Source organism: Cuculus canorus, chromosome 5 (assembly GCF_017976375.1).
Source record: "Cuculus canorus isolate bCucCan1 chromosome 5, bCucCan1.pri, whole genome shotgun sequence".
Lineage (NCBI taxonomy): Eukaryota > Metazoa > Chordata > Aves > Cuculiformes > Cuculidae > Cuculus > Cuculus canorus.
In genome coordinates, this window is record NC_071405.1 from 50,632,642 (window position 1) to 50,645,292 (window position 12,651).

The 12,651-nt window shown below is 44.2% G+C and overlaps 1 protein-coding gene and 1 long non-coding RNA gene across 3 annotated transcripts in view; one reads left to right on the forward strand and one right to left on the reverse strand.

The window, feature by feature from the left end:
• Positions 1-5,461: 5,461 nt before the first annotated feature.
• LOC128852384 (uncharacterized) lies at positions 5,462-9,379 on the reverse strand. 2 transcript variants are annotated; one of them, XR_008450201.1, is made up of 2 exons: positions 8,316-9,379; positions 5,462-7,537 (listed from the first exon to the last, which is right to left on the reverse strand). XR_008450201.1 is itself a non-coding variant. In XM_054068901.1 (2 exons), exons 1-2 carry the CDS (start codon positions 9,294-9,296, stop codon positions 7,507-7,509), a joined length of 651 nt encoding a protein of 216 aa, XP_053924876.1. In that variant the 5' UTR covers positions 9,297-9,379; the 3' UTR covers positions 5,462-7,506. The 2 variants fall into 2 exon arrangements, 1 of the variants encoding a protein (XP_053924876.1); XM_054068901.1 differs by having other exon boundaries at positions 8,677-9,379.
• A 983-nt stretch (positions 9,380-10,362) lies between these two features.
• Positions 10,363-12,651, forward strand: part of LOC128852357 (uncharacterized) — a 30,445-nt gene continuing 28,156 nt past the window's right edge. Inside the window, exons 1-2 of the long non-coding RNA XR_008450156.1 lie at positions 10,363-11,625; positions 12,216-12,285. This is a non-coding gene — a long non-coding RNA (uncharacterized LOC128852357). The remainder of the gene's footprint in view (positions 11,626-12,215; positions 12,286-12,651) is intronic.

Genomic DNA, 12,651 nt, shown 5'->3' on the forward strand with positions numbered 1-12,651 from the left:
TATGCCATTTTCTTAGGAAGGTGATATGTTTCTTTTCTGGTCAGTCTCCGGCTGAATGAATGACGCCTGTCAGCTGTAGCCTTTCCCAGTGAGACAGTGAGATGAATAAATCTATCTTGACCTCTGGAGGCTTTGTCAATAACACTCAGAACTTGCAAGACATACTTCTTGTGTTTATTTTCTAATTTGTTTCAACTCTGCATCAAAGAGAGGAAAGTGCTATACTTCATGGTACTGAACGGTACCATGGGCTGAACTGCTTTTGGGGTGTCTGGCTAAATGTGGTTGTGGCAATGCCTTCTCGTGCCCATCAGTCTGTATGGTGGCACCAGTCTTGGCTGGTAGCTGTCACATGCATGCATTTGGGCAGGCAGTGCTGTCCCCTGCTCTGCTGAGGAGAACTGCTCCACTTACTGCATCAACATGTTGTCCTGCATTGATTTGCCTAGGGTTTGCTTTTTTAATACAGTGAAACAAAGTTCATCAGGCTTCTCCAAATTTCATGTCTTCTACCTAGTAAGCTGTCGGATATGGTTTTACTTGTTTGGTGGGGGAAGACTGAGATTGGTAGGAGAGAATCACCAAAACACCTGGGCCTGTTGCACATGTTGCAAATGTTTTTGCAATTCAGGTTGCTGGTTTTGCAGCTTGTCAGGTTGCTTTTTGTAAAGGTATGTTTTAGAACTAGATATTCAAAGCTTTATTGTAGAGCACATAGTTACCTACTTCTCCGCTTCCATAAAAAAAGTTGAAAAATATCTTTTTTTTGGCCAGAGTGAAAAAGAAAAAAAGCCTACTCTTCAAAGTGTCTGTAGGATACATTTCCTACATGCTTAATTTCTGTCAGAAATCCTGTCTTTAAAAGATCTCAGACTCCCCTAGTTATGCTGAAAATGGCTTAGACACATTCGCATTGATCTCAGATTAGCAAGCAGGTGACTTTAAAGCAGAAGACATTTTTATGTGGACTCTGGGTAGAAAAAAGAGAGTTATCTGACAGATTGTTGTCAGATTGCCTTTCAAGCTGCAGCTCTTGAATATCTGCTTGCGGAATCTTGTGCTTGTCTAGATGGGGTCCATTGGTGTAATGTTCCTATTCTTTTCTGTCTTCTATAACCCATAACCTCAAAGGATGTAATGTCCCTTTATGTTAATGTAAGCAGGAATCAGTGCAAGTCAATAGAACATCAAGGTTCACTAGATTTTTATCACCTTAGAACCTGCAACCAAGAAATACTTACATATCCCTCAGCTTAACATAACATGATAGGGTTGGACTTGCTAGAAAACAGATGGAGTTTTGTTTGTTTGCAATGCTGCAGTGTGATGACGAGTAGTAAGGGTTTGTATTGTGGTAAATTCTAAAGACAGGAGTTGAGTTGGTGCTCCGCTGTGTTAGTTTCCCTATTACCTTCATCAGTCTTAAACTTAGTCTTTCTTTAACTTGCTTTTACTTTACTGTATATGGGACAAAGCATTTGTCTACCCTTTTCTACAATTATCCTCTGCTTCAGACCTGCTATACTGGCCAGCAACAGAAACTGGAGCATTTGTCAAGGTAAGCCTACAGCTCTGGCACACTTCCACCGCGGATCCAGAAGTGGAAGGGAATGGCTTTTATGTCAACATTTGTATTTGCTGTGCTTAATGTATTTGCTGACGATACTCTTGACTTGGGTGATGCATGTGTTGTGTTGAACACCGAGGTTACTTTCCTGTTAAAATTTTTACATCTACCTCTGCTTAGTGCCATTTCTGAGCATTGTCGTCGTTTCATAGTGTACTTAGTTCATTGCCTAGTATGCATAACTTGTTACCCCGAGAATGAACATATGATTAGGACAGGATCATTCATCTCCAGTTCAGCAAAGCATAGTGTTCACAGAACAACTGTGTTGGATGTGGAAGAGGGCATGTTAAAATAAGAAATCCTCTCTTTTATTGACTAGTGATAGGTGGCAATAATTACTTTGGCCTAAATCTCCTAATCACAAGTCTATTTGTGTAATTTAGTAAGATACTCAGAGTTACACGTAGTTGGCACTCCTAGCACTCTCCTGGCTATTGGATAAAAGTTACTTCCTAACGTAATCTCTCTCTTGGAATAGCTTACTAGCACATAGGTGATATATGCCCTGGATTAAATGATGATAGATTTTCCTTTGGAAATTGTACAGAAAACCCTATAAAGACCTAAGGAAGCTTAGGCTCTGGCACTGTGAAGAAGATGCAGCAAGATGAGTTTTGGTGGAACGCAGAGTGTATTAGAGACTGACTTGAAAGTTTGTCTTACTGAGCTTATTTCTCTAGAAACTTAGATACAGGCTGGTGTGTTCCTTTCACGTGCATTTCAAGTCATAATCCTGCCTTTGTATGTTTGTTACATTCTTTGACTCATGGGAGTTTTCTGGTTTTGTTTGCACTGAAGAAAATCTGTTACACCAAGGGGCTGCAATTAGTGTTTTCCTCTGTCCAAATCCTTGCTACCTTTTGTTTCGGAAGAAAATGGGATTCTGACTGCCTGATGATCAATGGCATAGTTTCGCATTTAGGAGACCAAGTTGCAAAGCTGTGAGATAGAGAGGACGGAGAAATTGGGAAATATCCCCCTCTTAGTTTACATACGAGTGCCATGTTCACTGAAACCCCCACCCCAAAGCCAATGATTTATGATCAGAGTGTTTTAAAAATTTTTATTTTTTCCCTTCAGGCACTGATGGATCTCCGTCTCCTAGAAAACATTGAAGAAACCTACAAACATGTGATTGTATCCTTCCTGGTTACTTTTGTTACACCTTCAGTATATGCACACCAATGTTCTTAAATGTTTGTCACCTAAGTGCTTAAGGACATATGTTAATTTAAACTTCGAACACAAAGCTAGCAAAAACATTTAGTTTAGAATTAAGCCATATACAGGAGCATTGTTTTATTTTTTTGTACTGTGGAAATGAAATTTTCTTTTTAGTGTATTGCTGCCAGGTCTTTTCTACTATGACAGAATGGGTTTACTAAGAATACTGAAGGTATAAAGCCCCTTTAGTTTTATCTCAACATTTAAACACAGTTTTTAATTTTTAAAGCACCCGTACCTGTAGCAAATGGCTTCTTACTAGAATGACGCAATGAAACCTGCTGCTTCAGAGCAAAAGGATTTCTAACAGTGGATTTCATCAGCAGTAGGTGATTTTTGCTGAAATCATTGCTTCTCCAGCACAGTCAACAGTACTTGCTTTTGTTCTGTTGGACGTGCAGGCACACGGAATAATAAAAAGAGAGAAGAGGGAAGTCATTGGGCATATACTTAATTTTTAAGCTGCTGAAATACCCAGAACTGCTTTTCTGGTTTGTTCCCTGACCCAGGAGGGGAGCCTAGAGAATGAGGGCTTTGAAAACAGTGGTAGCCTAGAACTGTCTTAGAACATGTCCCTAAAAACAGGGGGTCAGAAAGTGGCACTACTAGTGGTGGATCTGCATGCTGTCTTAGATCTAGTCTTAATCATTCAGAGCCAAGTTGTCTTGCAAGCACACGGTAATTTACATCCTCTGGAGATGAGAAAGAAAACCAGCTGTAGAATTTGCTTGCTTTAGTAATTAAGCACTGGATGTTCTGAACGTCCAGCAGGTAGCTCCACTGGCTGTACAGGGAGCCTGAATTTATAACAGAAGTATTTAAATATCTAGAGCTAAACCTTTTGGATACCTTACAGAAATCAAAGTGTATTTCCTTCTGGTTACTTCTTCAGAATAGAGTTTTGTGGTTAGGACTTGGCTGTCTCCAGGTTAAGAGAGTTTAAAATGGCAAGACTAAGACATTAGTAGTTCCTGCTTACTACTGCTTTTATATTCTTATTTCATTGTGTTTTTCTAGAAGTAGAGTTGTTGGTCTTCCAGATTTGTTAGCCTTATTAATATATCAGAGAGATTTTTATCTCAATTTCTCTTCTGTTTCTGCTGCCAACAATAGCACAGTGAAACTATTTTGTGATTATGCTTTTACAGCCAAATAAGTTTTATTGGGAGTTAGATCCAGGAAAGGTGTTGGTTCATACAGATGTGTTGTGACTTCAGACCTCAGGCTTGTGAATAATGGAGAACTCAACACCAAGTTTGTTGAGGAGATCAATCAGACAAGGCAGCTCCTGGAGTGTACACAATACCTGCCAAGAAGCCAACTTGCTGTTGGAAGAGCTTTCCAGGGACACAGTCTTCATTCCTGTCTGTAATGACCCTTCAGAGCCAGTGGGTGCCAGGGGCTCCAGAATTAACCTTTAATAACTCGGAAAATACAACCAAATTGATAATTAATTCTTTCACATCCTTTGCTCTCCCCCAGGGCCTCGTTAAACTCATTAAATACTTAATTAAAGTATTTAAATATCTAGAGCTAAACCTTTTGGATACCTTACAGAAATCAAAGTGTACTTCTTTCTGGTTACTTCTTCAGAATAGAGTTTTGTGGTTAGGACTTGGCCGTCTCCAAGTTAAAAGAGTTTAAAATGGCAAGACTAAGACATTAGTAGTTCCTGCTTCCTACCGCTTTTATATTCTTATTCATTGTGTTTTTCTACATATAATGGCCATAAAAGCAATCAAAGTCTTGCATACAACTATATTTTCTAGATGAGAGCACTTCGGATGCCAGTCCACAGGTAAAATGGTGGGTGGTTTGGGTTGTTTTATTTCCTCTAGTTATAGCGTGCTCTGCAATTCCACAACTTTCATTTTACCACTTTTATAAGTAAACAGAAATCTGTATCTAACTTCTGATAAGAGCCAGATTAAATTGGGTGTTCCATGAACTTGTGTTACAGATCTGTGAACCATCTGCTGTTTTTCAGAACCATAGTTTTCCAGTGAATCAAACATAAAGTTGATTTTTGAAGTTTTAGGTCCTGCATTTGAAAAATTTCATCCAGCCGGGTGTGTGTAGGTAGCTTTTTCTTGCTTGTTTTAATGAGCACATCATTTTGTCTAATGCCATTTGCTGGTCTTCCAGATTTGTTAGCCTCAACTACATATTTGATATCAGACAACTTACTTGCTGAAAGACATCTTCAATTGTTGGCCACGTAAAACAGAAAAAAATAGCAACTCTTTTGGCAACACATTTGCTCTCCCTCGGGGCCTTGAGAAACTCACTGAAGGATTTAGCCTTCTTGATCACAAAGATTATGAAGTATGTTACCGTTTAGTTGGATGTACATTACCATGCAAGGCTGTCATCTATAAAATGATTTTAAGAAATTGCTGCTTATATAATAACAGGTTCTAAAGCACAAGAGGCCTTTTTTTTAGTCCTGCTACAACATCTTCAGCAATTAGTTATGATTTGAGTATTTGTGTTGGAAGAGTTTATCTATATATCTTAGTAAGCCTGGTCTTCAACTTTTACAGAAATCACTTACGCTGCTTTGTCACACATCAGCAATGAAAATAGCGCCATGGCTACAGGTAAGAATCATTAATTCACTCATATGCCAAGGGGAGCATAAACAAGCCCCGAATTACATCCAGGTAATGAAGCTATCAGTGTCTTGCACACAACTATATTTTCTAGATGAGACCACTCGGGATGCCAGTCCACAGGTAAAATGGTGAGTGGTTTATTTCCTCTAGTTGTAGCGTGCTCTGCAATTCCGCAACTTTCATTGGTTGTAACTTGTGTTACAGATCTGTGAAGCATTTGCTGTTTTCCAGAACCATAGTTCTCCAGTGAATCAAACTTAAAAGGTGATTTTGGAAGTTTTAGGTCCTGCATTTGAAAATTTTCATCCAGACAGGTGGATGTAGGTAGCTTTTTCTTGCTTGTTTTAATGATCACATCATTTTGTCCAATGCCATTTGCAGTTCTCTGTATATTCAGTCATGTCAGACCTTGGTGCTTCAGGAAAAATAAGGGAAAGCCTGCTCTTTTGCAAGCCATTTGAAATTTGCAGGTGATAACAGGTGTATCATAATAAGGTCCTGCAGAGTGACAGATCTATTTTAACTTAGAGCTGTAAGCTCTCTTGTCACTCCAGTCCTCCTTTGACCTCACTAAGAGCACTAGATGAAAGTTGGGTGAGCTGATGGGCAGATCTGTAGAGTAAGCTTATTCGCTAAGTAGATATAGCAGATAGTTTTGTGCAGTGAACTTCTTCCAATTAGTAAACTTTTTGCTTCATGCTTTTCATTCACCACAATGCAGGGGATCATTGCCTAAGAGAGGGAGCACCTCCCAGAAATTCCATCTTGGAGCATTCTGGCAAAGTCCTCCCTCGAATTCAAAGGCAGCTGGCTGCGGAGAGCCAAGCCATACCATTTGCAGTCTTAAGAGAAGGTGATATTTTGGGGGTGGAATATAATGGATAGCTAACCATCACTCTGATGACACAAGGCTTATATTTTTCCCCTCTTTCTTTACAGTCTCAACAACAAGCCACATTTTCCTTGGGTTTCTAGAGCGACTGAACCACCAGTCATCATACAGCCTCCCCCAATGTGCAATTGTGAAGTGCATTTGTTAGCACATCAGTCACAAAATGAAAATATTCCAGGTAGAGCCACAGAAGGAATAAAAAAGTTGTTTCTCCTAGATGTGTGTGTCTGTGTTGATGCTTTCTGTGCTTTCAAAGTGTTCCGCAACTGCCAGTCATGGTCATGCTGACAATCCTGCTCTTTATGCTCAGCTTTAGCTCTTTAATGGAGGGAGTAGTTACACTCATAGACTGGATGCAGAGGGAATGCCACTGCCCAAGCCAACATCTTCCTAACCCAACACCATGAAGCAGTGCCCCCACCTCTGTGCCACCCCTAGAAAACACAGCCCAAGTCTGTGTCTGCACAGAAGCCACAGGACAGGTGAGAAAGGGTTTCACAAAGGTGCATACATATGGAGCAGAACTTTCCCGCATCTTGCCAAAGGGATCTGTACCCTGCCTGCTCGAGGAGTAAAGACAGCACTGTGTGGGGCCTATCTGTAACTCAGGAGACAAGAAAGTGCAAATCGCAGAACAGCCACAAGAGTGACAAGTGATTATCAGGGACACCTGCAGCCCTCCTCTTTCTATGATTCTGTCTTCACCAAAAGGGATATCAGGCACCGGAACAGGCTGCCCAGGCAAGCGGTTTGGTCACCTTCCCTGGAGGTATTTAAAACATGGGGAGACAATGTGCTCCAGGATAGGGTTTAGTAATGTACAGGCATGGTTGGACTCAATGAACTCAAAAGTCTTTTCCAACCAACCGAGTCTATGCTTCAAATGAAGACGATTTCAGGAAAAACACACTGGGTCTCATCTCCTAGAACAGTTGCCTAAAAATGATTACCAAGATCAAATTCTTCGAGCTCACCACACTGGGTATTGCTAGGCACAGAGACACAGAATATGACTGGTGGTTCCTTAGCACAGTGTCCACCTTGCTGTCAGTTCCTTGGACATGTGCCCCATATGCTGTCTTTGGTGTAGTTATTCACTGCAATGCAATCCTCTGGGAGGATGACCTCCTGTGACCTCAAAAGGCTCACCTTGTGCTCCACATTCCCATCTTCTGCCTGGTCAGAGAATGAAACAAAACAGAAAGGTCAGATGCTGTGCCATCAGGGACTTCTACAGGATGCACAGGTAACTCTGCAGCTCATGCCGACAGTGTCAGAGAGAGGAAAAATGGCAGAAATAGAGTGTGTTAGGTCACAGCCTCTTCTGCCATTCATTCCTACACTCAACAGGAACTTACTTAGGTTTGTTTCTGCTGTTTGCACCCCATGTGATGAAAACCAGAGAATAAAACTAGAGAGTGACATGGGGGTAATACTGCTTTCAGGAGAATTTTTTACTGCCAGCAAAGAATAGGGCCAGTCTAGCAGCCACAGAGAGAGAGAGTTCCAGTTAACTGAAAAGGCACACACCAGCAGGTGATTAAAAGCCTTCCCACACCTCACCCACCCATGACCCACCCTACCACCCACAGCATCCCACTCTGCCTGGCAGCTTCTATCCAACTAACGTGCACAGAAACGGTGGACTGAGGACAAAAGTGGCCGCTGTCTCCCCTCTTCCACACAGAGATCCTCCCTCACCCAATTAGTCTTCTCATTGACTGCTTCTCATACCCTTGCCTACCTGCCCTCTGCAAGAGAGAAGAACTACAGACACAAGGAACCAAGCTACTGCCTTCTTTGCAGTACAGCAAGCTAGTCACCCACTTGGCACTTCCAAGAACCAGACCTGAGTGGGGCTGTCTGTGCACAACGCATTCAGGACAACTTTCCTAAGAAGGGCTGAGCCAGAATGCACTGTCACAGCCTAAACCAGAAAGGCCCAGGTACTCACCATGCCCACTCCAGCTCCAAGAGGCTCCAGCTGCTGAACAGAGCATGGAGCTGATATTGAAGTAACTTTCCCCCCGATTTGGCCAAAGGACCACTGAGAAAGGGCCGGAGCCAACTTCTCTGGCAGACTAAACTTTGCTGCCCACACTAAGAAATTCCTTTTCCTCCGGACACCGATTTGCACGTCAGGAGTAGCAACAGCCTTCTCCGCACCTTGTGGTTCAGCTCCCAACCACAGCAGCACTGATGGTGGCAAAAGGCCAACAGAGGCAGGTTCTGAATCGTCAGCTCAGCTGTGGGGCAGCGGAGCTACAGGCTGAGGAAAGTGAACTTGCCCAAGGTTCTCCTTTCTGAGCACCTACCGGCTTTCCAGCTCCCAGAAACCACCACATTCCCATACCATACGTCCTCTCAACGAGGGGACGGGTGTTTTCCAAGGCAGCCCAGAGTCCAAAAGCAACAAGCCCGGACTCTGGGGCCACGGGCAGCAGGGCAGGAAACCGGGCCGAAACCGCAGAGGACGCGCAGCCGCGGCTGGAAGCAGCAGAGACCGACCCGGAGCCGCAGGGAACCACCCATCTGCCCTCCCTGAACAGAGCCAAAGCCCCGCCCCGTGGAGCAACCGCTCGCTGCCAGTGCGGGCTCCGCGCGGTGTCTCACAGGGAGCTCCCGAGTGGGGCCAAGCGCTCAGCTCGGGGCGAAGTCTCAGTGCCGAGCGCCCCGAGAGGGCGTTCGCCTCAGCCCGGCTGCGCCCGCCCTTCTTCTTCGCCTGCAAGGAGCAGCAGCCGCCCGCCAGCAGCCCCCGCTCGGCTCTGAAGCCCGGGAGAGCCCGAGGAGCCCCAGTACGTCCTGCGCTGCCCGGTACCGCCTCGTGACATAGAGCCCCGCCCGCCTGCAGCTCCCGGCGTGCCCCGCGGCGCTGCCTGCTCAGAACTACAGCTCCCGGCGTGCCCTGCGGCGCGGCGCGCTCAGAGAGACTCATAGAATCATAAAACCACCAGGGTGGAAAAGACCTGTTAGATCACCGAGTCCAATCATTCCTATCTGTCACTAAACCATCTCATCTACCCGTCTTTTAAATACTTCCAGAGATGGTGACTCAACCACCTCCCTGGGCAGCCTCTGCCAGTGCCCGATGACCCTCTCTGTGAAAGATTTTTTCCTGATATCCAGCCTGAACCTCCCCTGGCGGAGCTTCAGGCCATTCCCCCTTGTCCTGTCCCCTGTCACTTGGCAGAAGAGGCCAGCTCCCTCCTCTCCACAACCTCCTTTCAGGTAGTTGTAGAGAGCAATGAGGTCTCCCCTCAGCCTCCTCTTCTCAAGGCTAAACAACCCCAGCTCTCTCAGCCGCTCCTCATAAGACTTGTTCTCCGGCCCCTTCACCAGTTTCGTTGCTCTTCTCTGGACACACTCCAGAGCCTCAACATCCTTCTCGTGGTGAGGGGCCCAGAACTGAACACAGTATTCGAGGTGCAGTCTCACCAGTGGCAAGTACAGCAGGAGAATAACCTCCCTGGACCTGCTGGTCACACCATTTCTGATACAAGCCAAGATGCCATTGGCCTCCTTGGCCACCTGGGCACACTGCTGGCTCATGTTCAGTCGCTGTCAACCAACACCCCCAGGTCCTTCTCCTCTGGGCAGCTTTCTAGCCACTCTTACCCCAGTCTGTAGCACTGCACAGGGTTGTTGTGCCCCAAGTGCAGGACCCAGCATCTGCCCTTGTTAAATCTCATGCCATTGGTTTCAGCCCAGTGGGCGGTGCCTTCATGGGGGTGGAGTCAAGTGGCTGGTGATGCAGTCAGTAAGCGATTGGTGATGGAGCTAAGTGGCTGGTGGTAGAGTCAATAAGTGGTTGGTGATGGAATCAATATGCAGTTGGTGATGGAGTTAAGCGGCTGGTGACAGAGCAGCTGGTGATGGAGTCAAGTGGCTGGTGATGGAGTTGAGTGGTTGGTGATGGAGTTGAGCAGTCGGTGGTGGACTTAAGCGGCTGGTAGAGGAGTTATGAAGCTGGTGATGGAGTGGTCAAGCGGCTGGTGGCAGCAGTTTGGGTCTGGCATTGCTGCCTCGCATGCCAGACTGTCCTGCACATCCAGTACCGTCAGCACAGTTGGTTGGGTATTGTGGGTTTGCCCATTAGCTGTCATTAGGTGTTGATAAGAAAAAGCCTCTGCTCTAATTGTGATAGACTGGTGTTCATTACTGTGTTTTTTTGCTTTAATCCTGTGGTGAGATCCTGTTTCACAAGAGCATGAAATCAGCTGAATTGCAAAGCACCCCTTATCTACAGCCAATACTCCTGCCAGTGTTTGTTTGGATTGAACAGCCTACAGCGTTGGTAAAGAAACGTTACTGAGTGTAGTTGCAAGTACCATTGTCCCACATGAGCCACCCTGTTAATCTTTGCAGTTACATTTTCCATTCATTTCAGTTTAATAGATAAGTCCACGCTGTAAAGACTTACACAATTAAATTAGGAAACTGACTGATCTATTCAATTAAGTACGATGTTAATATCTGAACAAAGCTAAATTTAAAGGGAGAAAATTGGGTTTTCCTCTCTCAAGTGTTTTGGTACAGGACATTAGAACAACAACTGTATAAAACTTGGGAGCTAAACTTTGTGCCTGTCCAGCAACTGTATTGAAGAACACCCTGAAATTCCAGGTACTTTGGGCATAAAGCAGGGAACTGAGACAAATACAAACCAGAATTTAGTCAAATAAAAGACTTCATTTGATGTTGTCTTTGCTACTAAGCTGGTCAATGGGAAAAGAGGAAATTTCAGTCTGAACGTTATAGCGCAACATACCTATTGACAGGTGAAATTTGGAGTTCTGTTCTTTAATACAAAATGCAAGCAGTGACCCAAAGAACCTTCCTGTCCGGACGGCGCCGACAACAGAGATGAGCAAGGCAGTTAAAGAAATGGAACTTGCCTGTGCAGCAACGCCTTGGCTGGCTTTGCTGGGTGGACCCGAGAGTCGTAACCACGGTAGGAGAAGACCTCGCTCTCCCGCGGATGAAGAAGGAGTCGCATTCGCTTTTCCCTGCTGGTGGCCACCAGAGGGGGCCCGGCTCCCACGGCTTTTCCAGCTCCTGCACCAGAAGGCCATTTGGCAGCTGAACAGCATCAGCTTTTTATTTTTTCTCTTGCCTCCAGATGTTTCCCATGATAAAGGGAACTCCGATTATTAAAATCCTATGTGATGACTTATGCCATAAGATTTTCAGTTTCTCGTTGAAGTGTGGGAGAGATTAAACGTCTTTGGTCCATAAGCCTTTTCCTTGCCACGCTCAGTTGTACAGTAAGTTGTATGTTCTCTGTCCTACACAGTTATGGCTGCAAATGCTGTGTTCTTCTCTAACTTGCTGTGAAACTGTGCCTCAGAGTAGGCTTGTCCTTGATAATCTCGGGGTTTGATTACTGTAACGGAGTGTATCTAGAAGTAAAACTTCTGGTCTGAAAAAGTTCAAATTCATTCAAAGTGTGGCCATCAGCCACAAGTCTGTTTGGCTGTAATGTTTCCCCTTGCAGTTCAGTGTGATTAAAAGGGCACCTCATCACCGTAGTAAAATTGAAAACTGAGTTTCAGTATTTTTGCTGTTTCAGGACGCTCGCTTTCTTCTAGATGAGGAACCAACTGTACTATCAGCATGTTAAAGCTGTCCTTATTTTCTGTCAGGCACTGGCATTCTAGTCATGCAAGCAAGCATCATCTCGGCCACAGTTATTTACTTACATAAGGGAAACGTTCTAAATTAAACACAATACCCCCCACTATGAGTAGTAGCTTTCTTTTTTTTTTTTTTTTTTTCTGCGTTTCTGTAGTGCCTCATTCTAGATTGTTTTTCTCTTACAGCAGTGATTGACAGATCTTTGCTCTGGTTCTTACAGATTGCAAAAGGATACCACTGAAAGGCCCTGACTTTTCTCTCAGATAGGAACCTGGGCAGTCCCAAAGCAGGTAAGATTGGAATACACAGACACAAACACTCTTGTCTCTTCCACATGCACAGGTTTGTGGAAGTGGGTCTCAGCACAGATCTCGTTCAGTACACAATTAAGGTAATACCTTTGTGTCATGAGTTATGTACATATATGGGAATACATATGTATATTCATCACTGCTATTTACCTTTGTTTTTTAACAGTAAATTTTCACATATTGGATTTCAAAGTTGTGCTAAGTGAATGCTGAAGTTTCATTAGAACCTCTCAAATTCCTGCTATGATGGTATTTGAATCTTAAATTTTGACTGTCCTGTTCATTGTGTCCACTGGCTGCTCATTCTCAATTAATGTACTTCAGAATATGAATGCTAACAGAAAG